Source organism: Condylura cristata, unplaced genomic scaffold (assembly GCF_000260355.1).
Source record: "Condylura cristata isolate star-nosed mole 26May11 unplaced genomic scaffold, ConCri1.0 scaffold00023, whole genome shotgun sequence".
Lineage (NCBI taxonomy): Eukaryota > Metazoa > Chordata > Mammalia > Eulipotyphla > Talpidae > Condylura > Condylura cristata.
This window is the reverse complement of record NW_004567124.1, coordinates 32143035-32171008: the sequence shown is the minus strand read 5'-3', so window position 1 is coordinate 32171008 and position 27974 is coordinate 32143035. Positions and strand designations below refer to the sequence as shown.

Here is a 27974-nt window from a genome sequence, read left to right as displayed (position 1 = left end):
TTTCCTCTAAAACATGACCATTTTAGTGCTTGATGCAGAAGATAGAAACGACAAAAAAAGAGCAAGGTCATCTAGTAACTTATCTGCAGTACAGTTTGCTCTAGAATTTTATCTTTCAGAAAAGCAGGAAAACACAATGTCAGTCTTTCTCTTTGGTGATTCCTTTTGTTGGTGGTGCATATGAACAAAATGTGGTATATATAGATAATGATTTATAATGATGTATACCTTAAACTTAAGTCATGTCATCATAAATCAATGTTATTTCAATAAAATATTTTTTAAAAGTTCAGGCAAGAAAATTAGCATGGATTATAACATCTTGTTTCTTGACTATAGAAATTAAAAATGTTCATAATACATCTATAGAATAATATGAACAAGGAAAAAACTCAACAAAAAATGTTTTCTACTCTTTCACATACCATTCTTTCAACCAAACTAGAATATTAGGTTTTGTATTTGATTTTTTTTAACATTTATCACAAACAATTGATTACATAAAGTGAAATAGCCAGAAGGAAATGGATTTCAATGGTTTCATAACATGCTGTGAGTAGGTAGCTGAAAAAAAAATCACTTTATGGTAGTTGTGAGCTGTTTACAAATTATGCACATACACATCTATGCTACGTATTATTTCTAATTGCAGGCTCAATGAAGAGGTGATTGGGGCATTATGGCTAAAGCTGGACAAGGTTTACTATCTAATTACTCACACTACAGTTATGCAAAAGCTTATAAAATATGCAATGCATACTGGCAAATAAGTCTGGGATGGTTTCAAACTCTTTTTGTAACTTTGTACCTTATTTCATTGCTGAAATGTAGGACCTACAGTCTGCTGATATTATTTAAAACAAAACCAAAGAAGCAAAATTTGAGGAGTGTGCAAGTTTGATACTTCTCTAATTCTTCCATCTGGGGATACTGCATACTCTTAGTCCCTTTTATGGAGCTTAGCTATCTAGGTCCCATAATCTTTTCATCCTTATATTCAAATATGTTATGATATCAACCTATGACATTAAAATTTGGCACACCTTGCTGTAATTGTTTCATTATTAATATTTTTCTCTCATTAACCCACCCCCCAACTTTGAATGTTTCTTTTCCCATTAATTTAACATTGGAAAATATCATTGTCATCATTTGAACTAATCCCAAGAGAGCTCTGTAAATTTGGGAAAGCCAGGAAGTAATTGAAATGCTAGGCTGGACAACCACCTTTACAAGTCTCCAGATTATTGCTGTATAAAACACAAATGAGAAGGTCCTTTACTTTTCTGAGACTCTTATCAAGTAGGGTAAAACCAACAGGGACGAGCTGTGACTCCAGGGCCTGTCCTGCCATGCTCTTCAGTGCTTGCTGTGGGCCCACAGCAATGTTCTTCATCTATAGCAGTGTTTGCATGTTTCCAGAAAATAGTGTCCAAACTTTATTTAGCTTTCAGTATACAACAGCTGCCAAATGCCTTCAAGAGGCACATGATTGGGAGAATTTTTCTTGTCTGGCTTGGTCTCCTGGTTGAAAACAATAACCAGGATGAGCTACCCTGGCCTGTGGCTAATGACACTGTTTTCTTTTTTAAATATTTATTTATGCATACAGAAATGGGGTACAGGCCATAGGTGCAGGGGCAGTGAGAGGATTCACCAGAGACAGAGTGGGGAGCAGAACAGGCAGACTGATGAAGACTGAAGGGAGTGGTGGGTGGGTCAGGAGAGGCCTGCCACACCATGTGGGTTACCTCCCTGGCTGGAGATCGAATTAGTGAAGTGGCTTTAGCTTCGTAATGCTGTACTTTGACCCTATGTGCCACTAGGGAGGACCCGAATGACACTGCTTTTTATCTCCTTTATTCTAGGAGACAGAGTGCCAAGCCGAAAGTGTTAATGGAACACTCCCTAAGATCACCTATAGGCAAAGTGAGATCATACTCTGAGCCTATTTTTATAACATAGGCAATAGAGAATAGAGAGTTGGAACCAATATAACCCAAAAACAAAAAACAGACTTGATAGTCACTGGATAGGAAATGTAGACCTAGCAAGTACTTAGAGGCAGGTGGTAGGAGGTCTTAGTAACAGAGCCCATTTCATATAATATTGTATGATTCAGGAGTAAAAGGTCATCTGATATAGTATACCTCATTTTTAAATGTGAGTAGTATGAAGATTTTGAAACCAGAAAATAAAGGAGTTGTGAGATTGCTTTTTTATACTCTTATGAATCTGTTCCCATGCAGAGGAAGCAAGTTCTACTCCTGCAATGGCTTTCAAGGCTCCAAATGTTGCAGGAGGGTCCTGCATTGATGAGGTCCTTGCCTTTCCAACAGCTCTGAATGAAGTGGCACGGAGCAGGGGTGGTTGAACAGGGGCTGGACTCACAGAGGGCTGGGCTCAAAGGCTAACTTTTTGCTTGATATAGAAGGCCTATGATTTTATTAGAGAATCAGTATCTCCCTCCGTAAGATGGGTAAAGTAATACCTGCAATGATGCTCTGTAGTTGTTTGCAAAATTATACTTCGTATGATTTTGATGAAATGAACAATGGATTTTCTGTATACCATGTATACAGTAACTTTATAGTAATTAATGGGTACTTCTAAAACTAGACACGCTGGGCTTGAGTCCTGGTTCTGTCACTGATTGTGACATTGGGTGAGTTATTTCCTTTGAGAAGTTTCCTCATCTGCTAAACGAAAGTAACAATGTTATGGGATTGCTGGGTTTCAAATGAATTATTCCATGTATAGTGTTTAGGAAAATGCCAGCTATGTTGTAACCTAAGATAAATGCCTTCTTCATTATTTTAGCTTTCTAACTCCACAAAGTTATTTACTAAGCTAACAGTAGATAAGCTTGCACAGCAGTATAAAATTATCCAATATTTTATATTAGGGAGACACGGTATTGTGGGCAGAATGTGGGAAGTGATTTTAAAAAATTACCTGAGTTACTGAAATCAGTCAATCCTTTCTTAAAGGATAGTGATACCAAGTTTTCATTTCTTACATATTGAATGTCTGTAACCCTTTAGAACCACCAACAAAATGCAATGCTGTAGAAGGGAAAAGCATAGTTGTCACAGAGAACTTTTCGAAGTCACCACAGCTGCGGAAAAGAATAGGAACTGCGGCCCTCCCTGGTGGCACAGCGGGTTCAAGCACAGCACTGAGAATCTAAAAGCCGTCTCTGCATGAGTTCGATTCCCGCCTGTCCCGGAGGTGACCACATGGTGTGGCAGACCTCTCCTGACCCTCCCGCTGCTCCCCTCAGCAGTGTACTTCGTCGATCTGCCTGTTCTGCTCCCCACTCTGTCTCTGGTGAAGCCTCTTGCCGCCCCTGAGCCTCTGGCCTGTACCCCAGTTCTGTGTGCACAAATAAATAAATCTTTTTTTTTAAAAAAAAAAAGAATAGGAACTGCAAACACATGGAACCCATAGAGCTCATCTCCTGAGGAGGCAGGCTGGGACCCCCTTGTCTCTGTGCATCTGAAGAAACCTCCCTGATTTAGAGACTCAGGCCCATCTGAGGTGACAGGAACCTGGGAAGTGTTGTTCCAAATGTAGCACATAAAGGGGAAAAGCTACTGAATCATATACCACAGATTTTCAAACCAGCCCAAGGATATATTACCTTGGGATTTAATCTCATATGATCAGTAATGTAGGCAACTGGAAACCCTCACATTCAGCATTTTTAGTGCCCCAGCCACTGCAGAGCTTGGCATGATAGCATAAATACAAATGCGCAGGCAGTGGGCGAGAGAAGCAAAACACTGGAGAAAAAAAAAAAAAAGCTGGTGGCTCTACAGCTACCCTGCTGATTCTCTCCCAAAGTTCTGTGGCTGGAAATGTTTCAGTGGAGTTTGTTTTGATAGATGAATCGATTTCCTGGACTCATCTTAGTAGGGGACAGATGATGGCTTCTTATAATTTGAGAAGAGACCAAATGGTCATGATGTGTCAGAAGTCATAATAAATTGGGAAAATTTATTTATTTCCTATATCACTTATTTCTTAGGAAGGTAAATGCTCTGCTTATTCTGATTTTCCAAGGGAAAAGATGATCAAAGGGATGGGTAGGTGTGATCTCTTCACAGGAAATTTCTCCCTAGTTGGTACTGTTCTATAGGCCACTCTGCGCTGAAATCACTCCCACATGCAATCCTGAAAGGCAACAGGGCTGTCAGGAGAGGACAAGCGAAAAGAGCCCTGACCCTGTACCTGAAAGGGAAATCACAGTAGGGAAGCCCACTTGGGATTCTGGAGGGAGGGTTGGGAGGTTGGAGATGGGGGACATGTCTTATAACTGATGCTCATTAAGTGGCTATGTCAACATCTTACAGCTGCTCGTCCCCTATACAGAGAAAAAGTTCATTCGTACTCCCCGGATCAGTTGGAAACTTCCTTCCCATGAGAGCTACATCCCCTTAGAATACCGCTACTGTCATGGTGACTTGAGAGGAATTCAGAACACCAGACTGGCTGTTTATTAGTACAAATGACTTCAAAGACAATAAGGGAAGGGAAATGATATTTACCAGGTATGTAGTGTATGTCAAGAAAATCCACCACTGATACCTAATTTAAATTTCCTAAGGGCCCTCCCTGGTGGCTCAACAGGTTAAAATATGCACTACAAACTAGCCACAACCACTTCAGCAGGAGTTTGGTCCCCAGCCCCAGAGGGGACCCACACGGCACAGCAGACTTCTCGTTTCCCCACTGCTCCCCTCAGTAGTGTACTTCATCGATCTGCCTGTTCTGCTCCCCACTCTGTCTCCGGTGAATCCTCTCACTACCCCTGCACTGCTGGCCTATACCCCAGTTCTGTATGCATACATAAATAAATCTTTAAAAAAAATTCCTAAGAGCCTTATATCATTTTATCTGAGGCAGCCAAGTCTCAGAGATTAAGTGAATTGCACAATGTCAAAAATCAAGGACAAGAGTGGGGATTCAAATCCAGGCTTAACTCCAAAGTCATGCTGTTTCTTCTTGCCTCTGTCTATTTGCAAAACACTACAATTCTTTCCAATTACTGCTACTGTGTTTTAAAGACCACTTCAAGGTGGTGCTTAATTTATGCACACAGGTATGTTTAAAGATAATGGACCTGGGCATTTACATCTTGAGGAAAAGGACAAGAACTACTAGGACTAGTTTCCAAATTCTCTATCAGCCACCCTCCATTCCCTCCTGCTGTAAGTTTGAGTATCATTTCCATTTCATTTCTTATCACACAATAACCCTTTCACTGGATCACCTTCAGTAAGTAAGACAATCTCTTAAGGATGCTTGTCCCCCTAAACAGAACAAGTTCATTCATACAAAATTCACTGCTGTCTGGTGGGAGTCATTAGCAGAAACTTTATTTCTTCAACTGGTGCACACATCGCCATATTTATCTGCAGTGCTTAAACAAGACAAATGTTTCCTGTGTGCTGGTTGGAGAAATCAGAATGATGTCTAGGTCTGAGGGAGCATTGTATTTCAGTGAGCATGAAGGGAAGACTGAGGGGTGAAGGCCTGAAACCCCCCACTATGGCATTATATTACTAAGTGTGACTATTCAGAGAACCCAAATTGGCTTTTGAAAGCTGAGTCCCATGCCTCTTCCCCTATCTTTTAGTCATTTCTTGTGAGGAGAAGTGTGGACTTGGGACCTCCATCCACCTTGCCAGCCTTCAGAGGAGCAGGACAAGGAGGCAGAGGGGAGTACTGTATACCCCTGAGTACTGTGCACCCCTGAAATGACACACTCTTGGGCAGGCATTCAGAAGGCAGTCCTTTCTGGATGCACAGTGAGGGTGCTCTTTGCTGATTCACTGATGCAATCATTCTGCTTACAAAGGGGTACACTAACTGCCCCTTGTGGCGCTGCAGTCTGGAAAGATTGAGTAAACTTCCATTTAGAATGGCTAATTTGACTGGAAACAGCAAATGGTGGTGAGGATGTGGTAAAAGAGGAACCCTTTTACAGTACTGGTGAGAATGTAAACTCTGTGTCTATGAAAAGCCACGTAGTGGTTCCTTAAAATAATAAAAACAAATCTAACATAAGATTCAGCTATTGTGGTCCTCCCTGGTGGCATAGCGGGTTCAAGCACTGCACTGAGAAGCTAAAGCCACTTCTGCATGAGTTCGATTCCCGCCTGCCCAGGAGGTGATCCACATGGCGAGGCAGACCTCTCCTGACCCGCCTGCTGCTCCCCTCAGCAGTGTACTTCGTCAGTCGGCCTGTTCTGTTTCCCACTCTGTCTCTGATGAATTCTCTCACTGCCCCTGCACCTCTGGCCTGTACCCCAGTTCTGTATGTACAAATAAATAAATCTTAAAAAAAAAAAAAGATTCAGCTATTCCACTCTTAGGATCTACCCAAAGGACACAAAAATAACAATTAAAAAAATTCCTGCACTCCTATGTTTATTGCAGCACTACTTACAGTAGCTAAGATATGGAAACAACCCAAATGCCCCAGGACAGAAGAATAAATCAAGAAGATGTGTTGTATATACAATGAAATACCACTCAGCAGTCAAAAAAGATAAACTCATACCATTTGTGGCAACATGGATGGAGCTGTTTTTTTTTTTTTTTTTTCAGGAATGGCTTGGGATTCATAGAATATACTCATGTTATATTTACAAGATGGTGGGGGCCGACAGCTGCCAGCAAGCAGCTGGGTGATGATTGCCTTGTGTCAATCCCCTTCATTTCTTACTGAGTCCATCCTACAAGACTGCAGGTGCATACGAGCACAATAACCCTTTATTCCCAAATCACTTCCCTGACTGGAGACAGCTATCTGAGAAGCTCTGATGTTAACCTAAGCCAATGCATAGCCACAGAAGCAGTGGCTCTATGATAGGATAGGGGTTCTAAGAGCAAGTAGGGAAGATCCACCCACAACCCCCATTTCATCCTGTGGTTTTTCGCTAGATTTGCCTATACCATACTACCCAGGGACACACAAAATATGATTTGCCTATACTATACTACCCAGGGTCACTTCTTTCCACAAGTGACTTACACACTTATGTCATTCCCCGAAGTTTTTAAATGTTTAAATTGAATGTAAGACAGCATACCTATACAAAAACATCCTGGCCAATGGAAAATAAAGATCAACTACAAGAAACATCCAACCAGGACCTAAGTGAATAGTTTTAGCTTAAAAGGGATGATGGAAAATATGGTGGATTTCATAGCCCCTAGTTTCTAACAGATATAGCTAGGTTTATCCTCTAGAGACAAACTTTTACCTGGCACTGGATTTAAGGAAGATGGTGTGTTCCTTAAGAGACAGCAAGTTGCTTACATAAGCAATTTCTACAAGGGGCACAATGTCTTCAACTGTTGTTATGCAAAAGATACAGACCAGGCTCAATGTGGCAGATAGAAAGGAGAAGTAGAGTCTTGTTCTTGGGTGAAAGTTCCAGAGTTCTAGCATTTCTATCCCGGCAGAAGCCAACCCATTTCTCTATAGGCATAGGCCATGGCCAGGTTTGGGGAAAGCATCCAGGTTTATCTGAAACAGGAAATTCTCAATTCTTTTAAAGAAATTAGCATCTGCCACATGTCAGGCACAGATTCAGACATTTTATAATATGCATAATGAAGTGACATGCTGCACTGACAAGATGACACCCCCTCATCAGAGTTGGATGCTTCCCAGTGTGGCTGTGGATAAATTGCTTAAATATCTTTGTGCCTCAGTTTCCACATATACAACAAGAAGTTAGTATTGTCTACCTTCAGAGGATCAAATGAGAGAAAAAAAATATGCACAAAAAGTAGATAGCTCACTGCCCAGTAAATAAATACTGCATCTCTTTTGCTTACCCTATTTGCCATATAGCCCTGCCACTCCTATGCATTCTGGACTGTACAGCTACAGACACTGAGCTAAGTGATCTGCACTAGAACATGCAGCTGGAAATGCCAGAGCTGGAAATGCCAGAGCCATGGTTTGAAAGCTGCCCTACTCTTACCAGCTAACCATCTGAACAGTTGAGACTCTTGAGTCTGTGTCATTTCAACAGACAGTGAATATCTGCACTTGAGAAACCTGAGCCTCAGTCATCCCCAGCAAGAGATAAAGGTTGAAGTTTGAGCATGGTACTCACCTGACCAAAGGTGAAGTCCATCGAAGCCGTAGGAGTACAGGTCATCGCCAACACCATTGCCGCCCCATCCTTCCCCACCTCCAGGGTAGGGTGCATAGCCGGAGGAGGAGGCCCAGCCCACCCGCAGGTGTGTGGGCTCTGCTGTCAGGAAGGAGTCCACCTGGTCAATGATGAGCTCGAAGTACCACTTCTTGTACTGTGCTGAGCCTTCAGCCACCCCCAGGAAGATGTTTGGCCGAATACTGAAATTAAAGGTGGAACAGATGGCACCACAGACTCTTCGGAATGGAAAGAGAAGTTGAAGCAGAGAGCAGGGGGCCCTGGCCCAACACACCAATGTAACAGCAAGTCTGTTTTCTGTGTTGCTCAGTGACACTTACACTCTTAGGAGGAGGTGCAGGGCAACATCACTTCCATTTTAAGATTTAAAGACTGTTTCTTAAAATATTTCATTGAGGGATGGGGTGAAAGAGTGCATGGGACTATGGTGATGGCAAATTGGTAAACTAGTGGTGGGAAGTCCATGGGGTTACAACCGAGATGAAAAAACTTGCAACATGAAGAAGGATGTAAAGAATAAATTCATTAAAATAGATTAAAAAATCATTCAGGGAAATCAACATTTATTCAGTAATTTGGGGCAAAGCTGCTGAAAACAGAGTTGCATGATTACAATTCCTATGTCTTTCTGTAAGTCAAAAAAATGACTCAGTTTCCATTTTCTGGTAAATTGGCTTCAGCACCCCATTTTCATATCTGAAGTTTTCTCACCTAAGCACTATGAATAAATATGGGCTCTTGACTGCCTTAAGTTCAGTATTGGATATAAGCCAGAAAAAGACAAATACAGCTTGGATTCACTTACATGTGGAATCTAAAAGAAGAAAGCTTAATTAAACAGAGAATAGAAAAGATGTTGCAAGTACTGGGGGGAGAGGGTTATCAGGGAAATGTTAGGAAAAGGACACAAACTATCACTTATGAACGAGGTCTGAGAGTCTCACATAGATATGGTGACTGAAGTGCATTGCGTGACAGAATTTTTATTAAGAGTAGAACTGAAATGTTCTCATGGGGGATGATAAATATGTGAGGTAGCAGATATGTGAATTCATTCAATGTTGGGGGAACCCTTTCACAATGTATGCATATAGCAAGTTGCCATGTTAGTAAGTATATAATATAACTAATATAACTTCATTTGTCAAGAATATCTCAGTAAAGCAGAAAAAGATGACAGCAAGGAGAAGGACATGAAGTGACTATTAGGTAACTTTGTTAGGGGCTTGAGGCCTGCATGTACTCAGCATAGAGATGACAAAGAATATTTCCAAGACTCACTCGGAGGGCTACTAATGTCCTGCTTGGATGAGCAGGGAAAACCTGATACCTAGAAGAAAGACCATTAGTGTGGTTGGGTCAGGTTTGCAGATTGCTCTATGTGTCTGAAGGAGGTTCTTTCCTCACACCTACTATAGGGACTGGGCTGAGGCAGAGAGGTGCTGAGAAGTTTAGGGCTCCATTATCCAGCCCAGTGTACATGCAGGGAATGGCAGCTCAGGATTTCCTGTGAACCCATCCATACTCCTCACCCCAACCTTTCCAGAGAGCCCCAAGATGGATAACCACGGGCTAGATGATACTAGAAACCAGAGTATCAATATGGGATGTCCATTGTATTAAAATATTTGAGGAAAAAAGTTGGTATATCAAGATAAAAATGGGTTATGTTTCAAATAAAACATGGTAGACTACATCAGGCCAAATTCTTCAGTCCCCATGTGAATATATACCGATATATTCTCCACCTTGGCGATTTCAGGGGAAATGTTTGAGAAACTCTACTAACGGCTTGGGTATAAGGCTCTGAGAAAACACATGATTGCCTGGTCTGGTCTTTTGTGTCCCATTGCACGACAAGGAAGGGTGGGCAGCCATGGAGTTGAGGTCAGCAATCTTCTTTTCCCATCTGGAGACAAAATGGGCATTCAGAATGTCAGTGACCTTACCTCGTCACATCATTAATCAGCCGAGTCTGCAGGAGCAGGTTCCTCCGGGGCAGCAAATTATCACAGATCAGATTCTGGTTGGCTCTCACGGCAACCCCGTTGCAGAGACAGAGGGAGCACAGCACATCCAGAACCTGCAGTGGGACACCACACCTTGGGATCATCAGCAGGGCCTGATGGATCAGCAGCACATGTGAAGGGAGTGGGTTTGGGCAGGGCAGGGCTGGGTGACAGGGGGAAGGACCTAGTAGGAATGGGCAAATGATGCTCAGAGCCTACAACTTCTTGGGAAAATGAGGCTGGGCTCCCTTCTAGGCCTTCTGTTCTCATCTTGTGCCCCTTCCCTCCATACCAAACAGTGTGGTCACTGTTCAGGTCAGGTGGGTAAGAGTGTGGGCCCTAAAGACAGACCAACTAGGTTACTGTCCTGCTAGAGCTAGGAAGGGTGAGATGAAGTACCAAGGCAAAAACCCAGGTTGTACCCCAACTCAGTCACATGAGCAGGGGCTAGGGATAGCAGAACCTCCATTTGCCCCCACCCAGCCCTGACAGACCTCAGACCCAGGGCCAGCAGGCACTTCGACACCTTCATGAAAGGCACTTGGACTGCCATTTGGCTAAGGTTCCTGGCATCCAGCGGGTTGGGGAACATCTTGTCCATAGCAAAGAGGTGATGGCAGGACAGATCTAGGCCTTGAGTTTCTTACCGTGATTATCAAAACTAAAATCCTCATATACCTGGAATCGACATTCAAAAATATCTCACCTTCTCTCTTCCTCTTACCTACACTGAGTACAAACTTGTGAGAGAGACAAGGTCTCCCCTGAATCTGCCAAACCAGTCACAGAGTCACTTCTGTTCCTCTTCTCCTGCTGTTGGGATAGCAGGAAGAGCCCTATGCCTCAGTTTCATACTTGCCCTCTGCCGCACCTCCCCAGCACCCCAATCACTGGGCTAAATCCTCTTTCTCTTCTGCTCAGATTTTGTCTTATGAAAGAGCAGACTGTACTAGGCCAGCCACTGCTCCTCTCTCTCCCCTGACCAGAGGAATGTGCAAACAGCAGTCAATAAATTATAGCAAGGATGGTGGCAGGCTGTACTCACAGGAAGGGGGCAGAAGCTTTTCTAAGTAGCCACAGAGGACTCTACTCAGTGGGGTTGGATGACTTCAGATTGTAGATGGCATTTGTATCCAATTCTCACAAACCAATTTTCTACCTGACTCCCCGAGTGTCAATTTAACTCCAGATAAATACAAAGCACATTTATGGGATACGAAGAAAAGAACCCCAAAGGCGGGTTTACCTAGGACTCTACCCATTACCACTCCCTGAAACATATCGACTGTGGAACTGGAAATCCAGAGGGTAATTTCTCACTCTAAGAAGAGCCGTAAATGGCCAGGAAATGAAATACTTATCATCTGGCCTATCACCCATTTTCATCTGTGTGTGTCTGGGAGTGACGGCTGCAGGAGCCTTGCTGTCACAGCCTAAGGGAAAGCAGAGTTTAACCCACTTCCAGTGGGAACACAAAAGGGAAAACGGTGCTGTGAAAAGTGCAGTAGGGTGGGTGCCTCTCACCTATAAATAAGTGATATCATAGAGCACCAGGCTGACACTGTTTAGGCTTTTTTGTAGAAGGCATTTCCTTGGTGGTGTGGGGTCACTTCCTTTTCAAAAAAAGTTATACTTTTTTTTTTTTTTTTTAAGACTGAAGGGGTTGAGGCCAATCCTCAGGGGGATGTGCAGGCACTGTGCCCAGATCATCTGGACCTTCAGACAGAGAGTGAGTGACTTGGAGACCTCTCTAGTTGGTGCAGCTGGTGGTGGCAGCTCTGCCGAGGGATCCCCAGACTCCACTGCCTTCTTATCCTGAGCACACGCATCGGCTGTACTTCCCAGCCTCTCCTGCAGTTATGGGGGGCCATGTGACTGAGTTCTGGCCAGCGAGAAGTGGGTGGATATGATGTATATCACTTCCAGGCCTGATCCCCCACAGTCCTCCCTGCGTCCTCTCTCTTCTCAGCTGGATGCAGATATACAAGGAAGGATCGCAGGATCCAGGGTTTCCTTACTCACATGGGATGCTGAAGCAGTGGCATTACCTCGTAGCATGCCAGAAACACAGATGCTCAGAATTGTCCCTCCACTTTCTACAGCAGAGTCTTCATCTCAACACTATGCCCAGGAGATTTGTGAGCACATTACAATCTATGAATCCCTGTCTTAGGCAACAGTAGAAGCAGTGGGCCCACTCGAGCAACCACAGAGCGAGCCCTCGCTCTGACTGGCCTGGGACTGCGGGTGCAAGTCAGTCTCCACTGTGGGATTTGGAGCCTGTCACAGGAATCGGGCCTCTCTAATCTGTACACTGGCCCAACTCGAGAAGGTCTGTGGCTCATTTTGGCGAATTCACTGGCTTCTTGTACTTGTTTTCATTACCAAACACCATAGTTCATTCAAGAATCTGAGCTGGCTTCCCCCTCACTCCCGCCAGGTTTAAGTAGGAATTCTGCCTTAAAGATTATATATATAAATAAAAGCAACACCTCTTGTATATGTCTGGAAATACCATTTGGCTTTTGTACTTGGTCCTCAGCTTTTTTTCTGTAACAAGTTTATTAAAAATGTTAATTATGCTGTGATTTTACTCCCCTATTAAGCCCTATATTTGAATAATGAGTGCTTTAAACCTCTAAGGTACAGCTTCTGTTTTCCCTGTGGATGAGACCAGGGCACTGGGAATACTTCACTCTTGCCATGGGAATGAATGGGGAGTGAGGGATTCTTTGGGGCTTTTGAAGCAGCTGTGTGGGAGCGAATAACTGGTGTACCTGTGTTCTGTCTTCCCCCAACCCTGGCTGACCCTTTGTCTGATTGTTATCTTCAGAACCGAAGATTATTCACCCATATATTTTTTTCTCATGAATAGCTCCAAATCCTTCTGAGATAACCAAGTAATAAAAATCAATTTATCAATGACAGCACTGAGTAGGTTTAGAGTGAGGGAGTTGGGGAATAAGTGAAAAGGGCCTATTTTTTACTTACTGGAGCTTACTCCAAGGAAAAAGTAGAAGGTGACACTTACAATTTTCTTCCACAATCGCTCACTCTACTAAACAATAAAAGCAGCACTGCTAACAGTGTGTTTCTCACCCTCACAGGCCACCTGTTGGTGGAGATGAGCTCTGTCCATAGATGCAAGGTGAGGCAGGACTGGATTCTGGCTCCACTCCTTTATGCCTTTTATTCAGCAGAGGTGCGTTAAATGCCTGCATATGTAACATATGGGGATCTGAAAGATGGTCCCTGCCATGAAGAACTAACAGCTGGTGAGAGAAAGTTATGTGTCAGAATAACTGCATTGAAAGACAGTGTGGAGCTACCTGTAATGATGGCATGCAGTTTCTATGGTTTGAGGAGAGGAAACCATGTTCAATTGGAATCAGAAAAAAAATCTCAAAAGGGGAGTGGCATTTGAACAGAGTTTCGAAGGGCAGATAAAATTTGATGGGTCCTGATAAATAGGAAGTAGTAGAAACCAAGAGGCCAGGAAGAGCAGTCACTTACGGGCCATTCAGAGAAGAGGGGGCAGGCATTGCGTCTACACTGACTGTGCCATACATGCGTGGCAGTGCTCACCGGTAGGGACAGTGCTCACGACTAGACTTGGTCAAAGGTTCCCAGTGGAGGTGTAACAAGCACCACTAGTGTTAATACTCCAGCCCCCACCAGGCATGTGAGGAGGTGGCATGGACCAGAAAGTGGTTTCTTAGTCCATGAGACATACAAATCTTTTGTAAAATAAAAAACTGTAAGGACCTTGAAGACCACCTTCATGGATGCACAGGAGCCTTCCACTCCAGTCTCAGATACATTCACGTATCATATCAAAATGCCTTCTCTTGTGAATGTTTCAGCACCTATGGTTTTGTGTTTAGATCATTACAAAAAGAATGCTATATTAGACATGCTCACAAAACACATGGGCCTGAAAAATATGTTCACAGATGACTGTTTGAGAGGTACTGGAAAGAGGATTCAAAGTTGGGAGACCAGATCTGGTTCCTGACTGTCACTAGCTAGCAGTGTGGCACTTGGCAAGGTGCTTAGCAGCTCAGGGTCAAGGTGGTGGTGTTGTCTTTGACTCTGCCAAGTGAGAATAATAATAAAGCTACTTCATGGGGTCAGAACAAGGACTAAAGAAAATGCAGGAGAACACTGAGGGCAGAACCTGGCATTAAGAAAATGCAACTTAAGTGTTGGCTGCTGCCATCACCGACATCATCAATATTGCTGCTGCTAGAGGTGCTTTGAGGTGCCTGTGACCCTAAATTGTGTATATTTTGAGTCACTGTCTTCATGGAAAACACAGGGAATGGGTGAGAGAGGCTGGAAAACTTAAGGCTCAAGTAAGTAGAACAGCCAGAATAGGAAAACAATACTTTGGCATTTTCCAAGTAAAGATAAATGGTCACAATGGAAGCCTGGCCTGCATCCAGCACATTTTTTGCAAAGTTACCACAAACACCCGAGAGAAGATATGAGACATGGTCTATCTTTGAAAATAAAAGTTATCCAAATGAATAATCTCAAAGGCAGAACCTGAATTCACAACACAGGAGACTTCATCAAATGTAACAGAAGACAAAAAGACAAAACCAGAAACACATCGTCTGCATTTTAACAAAAATGCCAGAATTTCTCAAATAGAGCCCTGGCTCTGGAAGATGAAAGGCTATTCGGTTAGTACTCCGGGCTAACCAACCAGACCAGGGAAGCACCTCAACTTATTAGGAATGGGCAGAACAGTGATCAACTTGCCACAAAGTGACAGCCACTGCGTGCTTTGTGGCTTTTGGCTGAAAGAATCTAAGACAAGGCTGGTTGTTGATTAAGTTCCTGATACGGAGAATGATCATAAAAAAAGCTTTGACACAAGAGTACCATCCTGTCAAAAGCTCCTTTTTATATCAGCTCATAGCTCGGGGGGCTTAGGCCACAGGCAACTCCTGTGCTTATCAATTATTCCTATTACACCTTGCAGAGAAAGGAACACACTGGAACACAGAGAAGCTGGATTGTAGTTGGAGCCTCATGCCCACTTCTGATTTACAGCATTTGGGAAAGCAATTACAGACCCCACATATATCTTTCTATTCTTTGCCAAGCAATTTCACAGATGCTAAAGACCATGGGTTTTTTTTTTTTTTCTTCCTAAGAATGATACATAGCATCTAAGCACTACTGCTGAGGCTCATTCTCCAGAACCCCCTGAGACATGTCTCAAATGTGCTGTACCCAAGTGATGGTGAGCAGAGAACTCTAGACAGCAAGCTGAGCTATCTCCACGCTGCAGGAGCCCAGCCACCGTCCCTCATGTCCGATCATGCCAGCCTCTCTTGAAGTACACTCTCTCCGCTGTGGAGTACCTGCGTGCTTACTAATTAATGAGTGTGCAATCCTCATGCACAGGACAGATGCTGAAGGGTCAAAATAAAAGAGTTTAGTAACCTTTCTTTAGCAATCATATGTCACTGAGGTGTAGTTCTATAAAAATAGAGATGCTGAATAGTGTACTTCATCAGTTGACCTGTTCTGCTCCCCGCTTTGTCTCTAGTGAAAACTCTCACCACCCCTGCACCTCTGGCCTATACCCAGTTCTGTATGCATAAATAAATAAATCTTAGGAAAAAAAAAAGAGACGCTGAAACTGTGAGACTTCAGGAATTGGTATTTAATTCATTTAGTATATGAGATGGCATTGTCTTGATTTTACAGATCAAATAACTAAGGCCCAAAGTCAATAAACCTATTTGGTATACAAGGGGGAGAAATGCTGCTTCAGTCCTTTTGCTCATTCATATAGATTCATTGATTACTCTGTTAATTCATGGGAACTCTGATGTCATTTAATAATAAGAAGATGAAAAAATTCTACACTATTCTTCATCTAATTTCTGTGTATCCTCTGTATACCATTTGGTATTAGCTGTGTCACCGTGCAACCCCTAGACCATGGAGCTGGAGTCAGCCCTGCAGCTGGCCTTGTATGGTGCCTAGTTCACGCCTGACACTTAGCTATGTGGGAGGGGAAAATGATGATGAAGACTTAGGAAAGTGGTAGAAACCAAAGGATCTGTGTGATGATCTGGCTTGGAGTGTGTTTCTAGGCTACAAAGAGTCTTTCAGAACTCAGTGTTCCAAGGTTATTTTTTAAGTCAAAAACAAGAATGAGAGGAGTCAACACACTCTCAGTAACACACAATGGCAGTGGGTCAGGTCAAGTCACTCACTATCTGGGTTTTTCTTTCCATTCTTACCTTGTGATTCCGGCCATGCTTGTCCAACAGGGAGATGATGGACTTGATGTGACCCTCGGCGATAAGATTTAAGGCTTCTGGGCTTTCAATCAGGATGCAGTGCAAAACTTCCAAGATACCTACATGAATGGCACAGAAACCATGGGCATTAAATAACTTGCAGAATTGACCATTTAGAAACCCAAGAGTGAAATGGCCATCCTGAGGGGACAGACTATTTGACTCTATTAAAAAGCTCCAGTCTACACTACACTACACACACACACACACACACACACACATACAGAGTAACTGTAATAAAGTGAAAACAAATATCAACTAACAACTATTAAACAGGCATTCTACAGGGGAGAAGAGAGGAACAAGATCAGAACTGGGATGGGAAGAGCACACGGGATATGGTGTTGGCACATGGGTGAAGTTGTGGTGGGAAGTCCACGGGGTTTACAACTGAGATGAAAAAATGTACAAAATGAAGAATGACTTTTTTCATATATATAAAATAAAAAAAAATTAAACAAGAAAAAAATTGACAACTTTTCAAAAAACAGACAAAAAGCTCCAGGGAGAAGAAAGACACCATCTTCTCTGGTAGGCTTCAGAGGCTTCTGGGGCCCAACCAGTCTGTAATTTAGAGGTGAATTTTATTTGGCTCCAACCTCATCTCCCATTTTCTGGACAAGGACATAATACTTCTGTGTTGAAAATTTAGAGAAGCAGCTGTAAAATGGAATTCTTAATTTCATCAAAACAAGCAATATTTAACTTAAACAGGAAACCAGATGCCCAGTTTACTATAAATAAAAATTCTAAAGGTCATTCAAGTCATTCAGAAAATACTGAGTGTTCATTGAATCAGAATCTAGACATTATTTTTATCTTCTACGCACTGGTATAGCAAACAAACTATGAACTCATTAAATAAAGATAATTTAGCTTTGTCCCCTTTCGGGACTCTTTTCTCTAAGGATGAAGAAAAATTATCTGTGCCCCGGCAGCCCAACATATAACAAGGGTACTACCATGAAGAAAATCAGGAGAAATAGTTGGTCAGAATCTTTGTTAGTTTTATTGAAAAATTCCTGTTGACTCAGTTTTTCTCAAGATTTTAATAAATTACCCTGACATATAATTTGGTCCATGAAAGAAGGCACTGAAGAAAATACAGGCATACGAAGACATGTATAGAAGTGGATGGTCCTCAGGGGAGCCTTCCCTTAAGCTATCTGTCCAAACTCCTGTCACCTCTAAACAATGAAAAAAATTACAGTCTCTCCACTTCCCAGTAGAGCCTCTGTCATGTTCACTCATCTCCGAGCAACCTAACTGAGCAGCCTGATGGTGTGCACACTGACCAATGATAAACAGGTTCAAATTCTGAGTTGTTAAGAAGGAGGTAGACATGAAACGGGAGGGCAGTTCCAGAGGCTGTGAGAACCATCACCCTCCCTCACTCCACCATCATTTTTCAGTGCTGCTTCTAACCAAAATAGTAAGGAGGACAACATCCAGAGAAGGTTTAGAAACCCAGAGAATCAGAGTCCAACTAGCAGAAGACCAGGGATCCTAGTTGAGGAGGGGTATTTAATGACTCAGGGGTAAACTAAAGGCATAGAGTGAAACATTAAACAAAATAAAAAGTAAGGGAAAGTTAAGGTCTCATGAGAGTTGTTACAGGGAGTAGTAAGATTGACAACTACTTCTTTTTTGCTGCCATAACTAATTGAAGATCATTTGCAATCTAGTGGGGTAAAATCTGTCCAAAAAGTCAACTTTTTATAGAAAGAAAAATCCAACCACCTTCTGCAGTGATGTTTCCTGTCAATTCTTACCTGAGGAAGATTCTAGTCTGTCCAATTTGCTGATTAGCCAATCAAGGTTATTGGAGAATTGAGCACAATTGTTTCTATTTCCACGAATGAGAGCAGCTGCAAACAAGGATAAGTTTGATCATATAGGTTAAGGGATACATGATGGGCTGATGAAATCAGGAGACCTGTTACTACTTCAACTGTGTGAAGGAAACGACTGATGGTCTTCCCCCTCCTAGCCCTTTGATACACTTCTGTCTATATTTTGGAGAGTGAAAATCTAGCATTCACTCAAATATTTCTGGAGAATTTGCTAGGTTTCAGTCTCTTGTCTACTCACTAGGAACACAGCTGTGAGAAGATGGCAGATTCCCTGCCTTCATGAAATAGGAGAGACAACGCACAAATATTAAAGATGTTTTCCAAAAGGAAGGTTAGAACCAGCTAGAAGGGCTGATTTAAGGAGCGGTAAATAGTGCTTAAACATGAAACTCTTGACATATCTAGACAGAATTCAGAATGTGATAGCGGTTCCCTAAGGGTGGGCTGTGGTCAGTGTCATCTGACAGCGTGTAAGAAGCTCAAATCATCAGATGCTCAGGGGGTGAAACTGAGTGTGCATTTAGCCAGCCTTTCAGCCGGTTCTGATGTCTGCTCAGATTTAAGAACTACAGGTAGCAATGTTCCAGAAGGAGGGAGAGAATATGCTGCCTAGCTAGACCACATGCTCTTCCCTCCATGGGCCAAATTTGTAGACAGAATTCAGAAGCAAATCTATGTAAATTGATTAGTCCCAAGCAGCTTGCTCTTCATGGGGCTGGTTTTCAAACACTGTTTTGCTAGTCAAGTATTTGGGGAAGGGCAGTTCTCTCTAGGGACTTCTGCACTGCCCCTCAGTGAGGTGGTGAGTAGAGGGCAGAATTCAATCTGAGCTCTTCAGGGCAGTGCAGCAGGGGGCTGGGCACCAGGACGTGCAGTGTGTGGGTCTGGGGTGCATCCCTTGCTCTACCATTTAATACATGTGTGGCCTTGGGTAAGTTCTAAGCATTTCTGAGCAGCTCTTTCTTCAGAAAAATGAGGACAACCATCTTAAAGTGCTGTTCTGATGTCAAAAGGAGTTGTTCTATGAACACACAGAGCTCAGTAAATGTTAGCTATTACTGAGTTTGAGCCTTATTATTGCCAAATATTACAGTGGGAAGACACTTTACAATGTCACAGGTACAGTGACAGTGTGGTGAGCCTGGATGGATTGACAGGCTCCTGGATGATTTGACAGAATGGTTTCAACCTGATTTTTCTGAGCTTTCCTCAAGCCTCCTTTTCTATGGACTTCCTCTCTTGGGAAATACTCTTCAGAGCAAAGCCCTAAAACCCTGCCTTGGCACCATGTCTGAGCAACCAGCGGTGGCAACCTTCGTAGGTTGATACTGTCACCTCTGCCTTCCTCTCACAGGCCAATGACCTGTGCCAGGTGATGACACTGGTTACAGGCAGCATCCGAGCACCCCCACACACTCAGTGCTGTGAGAAGAGAGGCTGGTGCAGGAACATCCTTACTCTTGGCCTTTCCCTTTCCATCAAAATAAGAGTAGGCAATGTTCATGACCAACAAAGGAACAGTGAAAGGACACAGATTAAGACAATCACCATTCTTGAAGTACAGGTAGGTACTGTCTTTGCAGAAGTCTGGAACCAGAAGCACTGTAAACACATTCAAGTATTATTTCTTTATTTTAAAGATGAGGAATTAAGGCTCAGGGTATGCAACTTCAAAGGTTTGCAGCTAGCTTTGGCAAAATGGATGATCCACCTTCCACCTGTAGCTGACTCCCTGCACTAAGCTTGCAGAGTATAGTGAGATACTAGTGAGCAGCATGAAACGTTAACAGCGCAAACCCATAGATAGGGGAGGCTCCAGGCCCCCCTTCCACCAAAGGAAGGGCGATGCTGAGCAGCAAGGGGATGCTAAGAAGGGCTGGGGAGAGAAGGCTGGAGGGAAGGAAGAAGGCTAGGAGGAGGCACGTGGAACAGAGACTGGTTAGGAGGCGGCCACACCTGCTCTCAGCCTTGGATTTGTACCGGGTCTTGGGGGAAAGGAGACACTTGGAGACAGAAACGTGGGTGAGAGACCCACAGGGAGACTAACAGTAGCAGCCTTTATTTTGACTTGGATTGTGATTTTGCTATTTTCCTTCTAGGCATGCCTGACTACTCTGCTCCTTTCCTATGGGTCCCCACTAGAAGGTACCTTAGATTTGTGGCGGGCTTTTGGGCCTCAGTGACTCTACTCTGGTCCAACCCTGTTTAGCTGAGCATTTACCCACAAAGGGATGGGTAACTCTGGGTGTTTTCTGGCAAAACTTTACTTTTTGTCCCTATTGCACACTAATTGTACTAAAGTTCTTTTTTACTGAGGGTCTTACACACTAAGAGTAGGTCTTGTCTATGTGGCAGCTGACAGGGCCCATTCACAAAATGCAAGTTTGGGACGCTTGGGGTGCCTCTCAGCTTGCCCATTAACAACAGACTGACTGGGTGAGAGGGCTCCCCATGAATGAGGTTAGAAGACAGCCTGTTAGGTGGGAATCCCGTACAGCAGACACTTGGGATGTCCCTGGGAGAGGTCTCTGGATGTACTTACCCAGCATGTACTTACCCAGCAATTTGTACAGGAGGTTCAGAACTTCCTTCCAGGCCATGCCACTTTCTTCCCTTGCAATCCCTGCAAAGTGTGCTACGCTATTGTAGATATTTAAGCGATCAATGCAATTTAACACAAGAGCCAACATTCCCTGAGGAGAGTTGGGGAAAAGGTAAAAATTTCTGGTTAAAAAAGAAAAAAAAAAAAAACCTTGACTTCTTCCCTTCTCACCTCACTGCCCTTTTAGAGCTGATAGTGCTGACATGTAAATAGACCTTCATGGTGCCAGTTTGGGTTTGGTTTTGGTTCCTCCTAACAACAAAATATGCATTTTTATGCCTCATGGACATAAATAGCATCCATTTTGGGAGTGAGTCAGCAGTCTCCTCACATGGGCCTGCCCCTCCTCCCCCCATGTGTTTAACTCAACCCAAGGACATATTGAGGAAGAAGGAACATGAATGAATCTCACAAGAGTTTGCTCTACATCTGGTGTGAAATGATTCTGACTCATTCAGAAACAGCCCCAGATATGGTATCTATCTTCCTCTTAAATCTCAAGTTTGAAGAATTCCACTCAGATACCCAAGACAATCATACCCATGTCCTCCCCCTTGAACCAAAAGATGGAACTTGGAAACCATAAGATCAAAATGGGTTTTAAACTATTCTCTCATTTAATTTACAATACTTTGTCAGCGGTAAAACGTCTGTGTCTAGCTGTTCTCCCAGAGTAGGAAGGTGATGGCAAACGCAATTACAGAAGCTTTTAAGGCATACGGAATGTCCCAGAGCCAAAATCACAATATGAGCAGGGCTGGTGACATCCCAAACCACTACCTTTGGAAATGCCCAAAGGGCAAGCCTTGATCCCAAGAATGGGGTGGGGGTGGAGGTGGGTCACAGGAGTACAGCCATGTCCTGTTAGCACTAAATTATCCTGTCTGAGTCAGAGAAGCTGTGTAACTTATTCAAGGTCATGCAGTGCATTGGAGGGAGTCAGAACTGGGGTCTGCCTCCCTTCCCCCTCCCCCAGTCCCCAGTTAGGATTTCCCCTATAACCAGGCCCTATTCCTAGTAACTGAATTGCTCAAGTTCTATGTAAGGCCTAATATCGTGTGCATCTTTCAAAGCAGCTTCTCAAGTCATTTTTGGTAGGCATTTGTAATTTTCAAACAGGTTTCCTAGGTAATTTTGAAATCTTCCCAAATTTGGGCATCACAGCTAAAGCCATGCTCATTACCTAAGATTTAGTGAAAATGGATTTTGGATGCATGCATCACTGAAGCTTTATAATATAATCTGGTTTGCATGTGCCAATGTACACACACAATACAATGTCCTTGCTAGTGCAGCCAGGGACGGCTGACAGAGAAGGTCAGCTTCCAATTAATCTTCTCTTTCCAGCTTCCTCTTGCATTCCCTGGCTCTTTCATAAACACATGCACGCATGGAGACAAAGCTCATTTAGCTCTGGACACAAAGAGAATCTCAATTTGTAGTGTTTGTGGACTCACCTCTTCTTTGAAGAGATTCTGTCTGTTTTTGAGTGAGCGGAGCTTGTTCTGCTTGTCTTCATGCTGCATCTCTTCCTCTGGGGGCTGAAAGTAGGTGATTAAGTCCTGCAAGGTCTGTAGGACCTCTTCAATCGGCAGGGGTACAGGCGCAGCTGTGCGATTGTTTCCACTGAAAACCACCAGACAGACACTGCTTAGACACCAGGACTCCAGAACAGGCCCTGGTTCCTACCTGCCCCGTTGGGCACAGAGGATGGCTTCCCAGGATGGAAGTTTGCTGACCAGTGGGGCAACACAGATTCTGATTTGATGTTAAAGCCATTTCATAAATAAAGGTGAAGAACCTCTAGTTGTCTGCCACACATCTTCCTTTTGAATAAAGACATTTAAATAACAAAGGAACTACCCCACCATTCCGTATACCATCACACCTTTTGGGGATAGATTAAGGGTAATGCTGGGAGGTTTCCTAATGTCAGGTCTTTCCCTCCATCTCTACCTTTGTCCTCTCCTTTCTCCACATGCCTCTGTGAGTTCCTCCGCAAGTCTTTTGGTGTCTCTACATTGTTTGTTTCCCTAACATTTCTCTGTATGCACGCACCTGCTTCCCCACCCTATTTGTTCACGTCTTGTCTTTCTCTCCTGCTGACTTCCCATGCACACTCTCCATACATCCCCTCCTCTTTCTAGGTGTGCCCCATTGCTCAGGATCCCGCCTCTGCCTTGAAGTCTCACCCACCTCAGGTTATTTGCACTGCTGTCATTTCCCCTCTCTGCTGATTTTTCTCTCCTGTGTTCCTCCTCTCCTGTGCTAGTCTGTCACAATGCTTAAGTTGTGTATTTAAATCGTTTCAATATAAAGAAGATGTGAACTTCCACAGAGACAAAAATGAGCCTTACTTTTCCTGACTCATGAGGGACACTCTAGTGAGCCTTTCAGAGACTGAAAGGAGCAAGGAAATGGATCCAGGCCTTGTGTGGCTGCCCCATTGGTCTCAGGGATTGAAAACTAGTTGACTGTGTAAATGACATCAGACCTTTTCCTCCTTCACTAGCCAATTTTCACTGAGTTCTCCTTTGTGTTTACAGTGCACTCCACTATATGTTAATTTCCACAACAGCTAAAATTGTTACTTGGGTCTAAGCAGAGACTTACCAAATCATGAAAAGGCTCAGGTAACAAGATGGTAACAAGTGTGTCTAGCCCATGGAAGGTGCCCAGGAAATGTTTGTTATTGGCCATGTGGGGTATAAATGGACACAAAGGTAGTCCACAAAGGGAAAGGAATGTTTTGAGGGCATGAGGTTTGGGAATACAAAGCCCAATCAGAAATGACTTCCCAGTGCCAGATTCAGTGAAAGGATAAACATGTTCTCTTCAATAATTTTGTTTCCAGTTACAGATTTTTTTTTTCTTTCATATTTTGGTTGACTGGAGACACCAGTGTCACCTATGGTTTCTCATGTGAGATGAAAAGATGAGAGAACAGGTTGAACAGGTTTACAGACATTTGCGTTGCTTGATGTGGCAATATATACACCACTACCAAGGGGATTGTACAATTCAGGTCTTAGTTCTCTCAATCACCAATCCTTGGAGTGCCTCTAAGTCTATTAGGTTTCAGTTTTGACCCTGGAAAGTAGGAAAGATGTACTCTATCATCATCAGGGTCCTTTTGGGTATACTTGTTTTTGTTGTTCTCTGGTTCTGGATCATTTTGTTTTATCCCTTAAAGAAACATCAATGTAACAATCTTCCACTGGAGAAAGGCAGGTACTTCCCTCCTTCACAAGAGAACATACACCACATACTCGGTACTGGGGACAGTGTGAAGATGGACATGGCCTCTGAATAACTTCACAGTGTTCACACTCTACTTCCTCGGGGAGGGCATCAGGACAAGATACAGACAAGATGCAATCTCAATTCAGAATTAACTACAACTGGTACAAGCTTATCCCTCTTCTTCTCTACTACCCATCCTATCTTCAGACCTTTGCCAAGGATTTCTTGTGGTAAATTCAAGTACGAGCTCAGGTGACTCTGAACATTTATCAGATCATTATCATAGCATAATTATTTATGTATTGTTTCCCCTCCTGAGGTTAAACTAAGCACAAGTGGACAGTGCCATCTTCAGCAGGATTCCTGAGCCTTCATCACCTCTCCTGTTATTCATTTGTTTTATTGGAGAGTTCCTTGTAGTTGCACAGGGAATGATGAGGAAGCACTGGGGAACTCAAACTTTTTTTATTCATTGTTCTTTCTTGTTCTTTCCTTCTTCCTTTAAATTTAATTTCTATTCCCAGAAGGCCACCCCCTCTTTCCGGTTCCCATTTGTTCACAGAAAACACTTTTTTCCTCCAAGGGGGCTGGTAAGGAGAATATATTTACAAATTATATTTTCATCCTTTACTTCCCAGATCTTGCAAAATTCAAGTCCTATTATTTTATTAATTTTTTTAAAGATTATTTGTGCATACAGAACTGTGGTACAGGCCAGAGGCTCAGGGGCAGTGAGAGGCTTCACCAGAGACAGAGTGGGGAACAGAACAGGCAGATCGAAGAAGCACACTGCTGAGCGGGCAGGCCAGGAGAGGTCTGCCACATCATGTGGTCACCTCCGGGGCAGGCGAGGATCGAACTCATGTGGAAGCGGCTTTAGATTCTCAGTGCTGTGCTTTAACCCGCTGCGCCACCAAGGGACGGCCTCAAGTCCTATTATTTTATAGTCCTGACCTGTCATATTGGTTTATCTCTCCTTAGTCCTTTCTTCTCAAACATTCTAAGGCTGGAGGAATCAAGAACTTTTCCCGCTGATGACAGGACTTGTAGATAAGCTGAGTGAGGACCTCAAGAAATCCTCGCTTGCAACATGATAGAATTGAACAAATTCTTTTAAAACAACTATTTTAGGACTCTGGAAAGTGACAAAGGCATACAACACATTGAGAAATATGTATTTTAAACAAAGCAATGAGCCTTAATAGGAACTTTGGTGTGAAAGAGAGGCCTCAGGCAAGCTGAAAGTAAAACCAAGAATAGACTTAAAACTACTTGAAGTTGAACCATTATCCAATCCACAAACAAGCCATCAACAGACTTGCCTTATATGAAATACTAAAGCAAGTCTATCAGCTAAAATTACATGAGAGCAGACAGTAACTAGAATCCACACAAAGAAATCAGGAGCACTGTAAAAGCAGTTATGTAGGTAATATCAAAGACAATTCAACAATTCCATTCCTAGATATTTACCCAAGAGAAATGAAAAATCTATCTAAAGACTTTTACACTAATTTTCACAGCTGTAATCTGATAACTAAGCAGATAAAGAAACAATCTAACCTGCCAACAATTCCTCAACTCACAAACAGAATGTAAATTGAGTATGTTTGTGTTATTCTACAGAGATGTGTCTCTCTTCCAAACATACAACCAAACATATATACATACAAACAGTCCTATGTGTAATTTTTTGTTCTGTAAGTAAGTTCTCATTGCTGAATCACTTCATTTTGTCTCTTGAAGAAAATCCTTTTGTCCACAAAATGGAAATATAAACACGCACAATCATATAGACATACACATACACATTTTTGTGTGTATTATACATCATACAAATACTCTTCAGCTGTAAAAAGGAACAGAACACCATTATGTGTCACAACAGGGATGAACATCAAAGCTATAATGCTAGGTGAAAAGGCCAGATTCAAAAGAACATTTATTGCATGATTTATCAATTTACATATTAAATTAAGAAAGTAAAAATACTTGGTTGCTTAAAGCTGGGGTGAAAGCTGGTATAAATTGCAATAGGCAAGAAATTCTAAGGTGATGTAAAGGTTCTAAAATTGAATTTTGGTGATGACTGTACACCTCTGTAAAATGAAAATTCTCCAAGTTATATACTTAAAGGGATAAATTTTATGATATGTAAATCACAACCTCAAAAAGGTGTTTAAAAATTTTACCACTGTCAAGCATGTAATTCCCACTGACTTTTTAAAATTAGTTTTACTGAAATGTAACTCATACATCATGTAATCATCTATTTAAAGAGTAAAATTCAATGGTTTAATGGGTTTTATTGTATTTACAGAATTGCGCAACCACCACCTCAATCAATTTTAGAACTTTTCATCAGCTCCCCACAAAATCTCATATCCATTAGAAGTCCCCTTCTCCCAGTCCTATGCAACCACAAATCTACATTCTGGTTTTATCAGTTTGCCAATTCTGGGTATTTCCTGTAAGTGAATTCACATAATATATGGCAATTTGTGACCAGTTTCTTTCATTTAGCATAATGCTTTCAAGGTTCATCCACTCCGGAGTCTGTATTTTCATTTCAACTGATGGACAGATAATATCCCCTCATCTGAATATAGCACACTTCATTCACCCGTTCATCATCTGACAGATGGGTGCCTGAGCTGCTCCCTCTTTTTGGTTATTAATCATACTGCTTTGCACACTTGTGTACATGTTTTTATGTGAACATGCTTTCTACCTCTTGGACAATTGCCTAGAAGTGAAATATGTAAGTCATATGGAAACTCTATGTTTGAGAAACCTCCAGAATATATTCCAAAGGGGAGCAATATATACACCACTACCAAGGGGATTGTACAATTCAGGTCTTAGTTCTCTCAATCACCAATCCTTGGAGTGCCTCTAAGTCTATTAGGTTTCAGTTTTGACCCTGGAAAGTAGGAAAGATGTACTCTATCATCATCAGGGTCCTTTTGGGTATACTTGTTTTTGTTGTTCTCTGGTTCTGGATCATTTTGTTTTATCCCTTAAAGAAACATCAATGTAACAATCTTCCACTGGAGAAAGGCAGGTACTTCCCTCCTTCACAAGAGAACATACACCACATACTCGGTACTGGGGACAGTGTGAAGATGGACATGGCCTCTGAATAACTTCACAGTGTTCACACTCTACTTCCTCGGGGAGGGCATCAGGACAAGATACAGACAAGATGCAATCTCAATTCAGAATTAACTACAACTGGTACAAGCTTATCCCTCTTCTTCTCTACTACCCATCCTATCTTCAGACCTTTGCCAAGGATTTCTTGTGGTAAATTCAAGTACGAGCTCAGGTGACTCTGAACATTTATCAGATCATTATCATAGCATAATTATTTATGTATTGTTTCCCCTCCTGAGGTTAAACTAAGCACAAGTGGACAGTGCCATCTTCAGCAGGATTCCTGAGCCTTCATCACCTCTCCTGTTATTCATTTGTTTTATTGGAGAGTTCCTTGTAGTTGCACAGGGAATGATGAGGAAGCACTGGGGAACTCAAACTTTTTTTATTCATTGTTCTTTCTTGTTCTTTCCTTCTTCCTTTAAATTTAATTTCTATTCCCAGAAGGCCACCCCCTCTTTCCGGTTCCCATTTGTTCACAGAAAACACTTTTTTCCTCCAAGGGGGCTGGTAAGGAGAATATATTTACAAATTATATTTTCATCCTTTACTTCCCAGATCTTGCAAAATTCAAGTCCTATTATTTT

General features: G+C 42.5%; 1 protein-coding gene across 1 annotated transcript in view; it reads right to left on the bottom strand.

Annotated features, from left to right (window-relative positions):
• The window catches only part of RYR3 (ryanodine receptor 3), a 358818-nt gene that overhangs the window by 226154 nt on the left and 104690 nt on the right, over positions 1–27974 (bottom strand). Inside the window, exons 13-18 of the mRNA XM_004687571.2 lie at positions 22446–22614; positions 20944–21079; positions 18306–18401; positions 16474–16592; positions 10148–10281; positions 8139–8380 (exon numbers count right to left, since the gene is read on the bottom strand). Of these exons, the coding sequence (XP_004687628.1) occupies positions 8139–8380; positions 10148–10281; positions 16474–16592; positions 18306–18401; positions 20944–21079; positions 22446–22614 (896 nt within the window). The remainder of the gene's footprint in view (positions 1–8138; positions 8381–10147; positions 10282–16473; positions 16593–18305; positions 18402–20943; positions 21080–22445; positions 22615–27974) is intronic.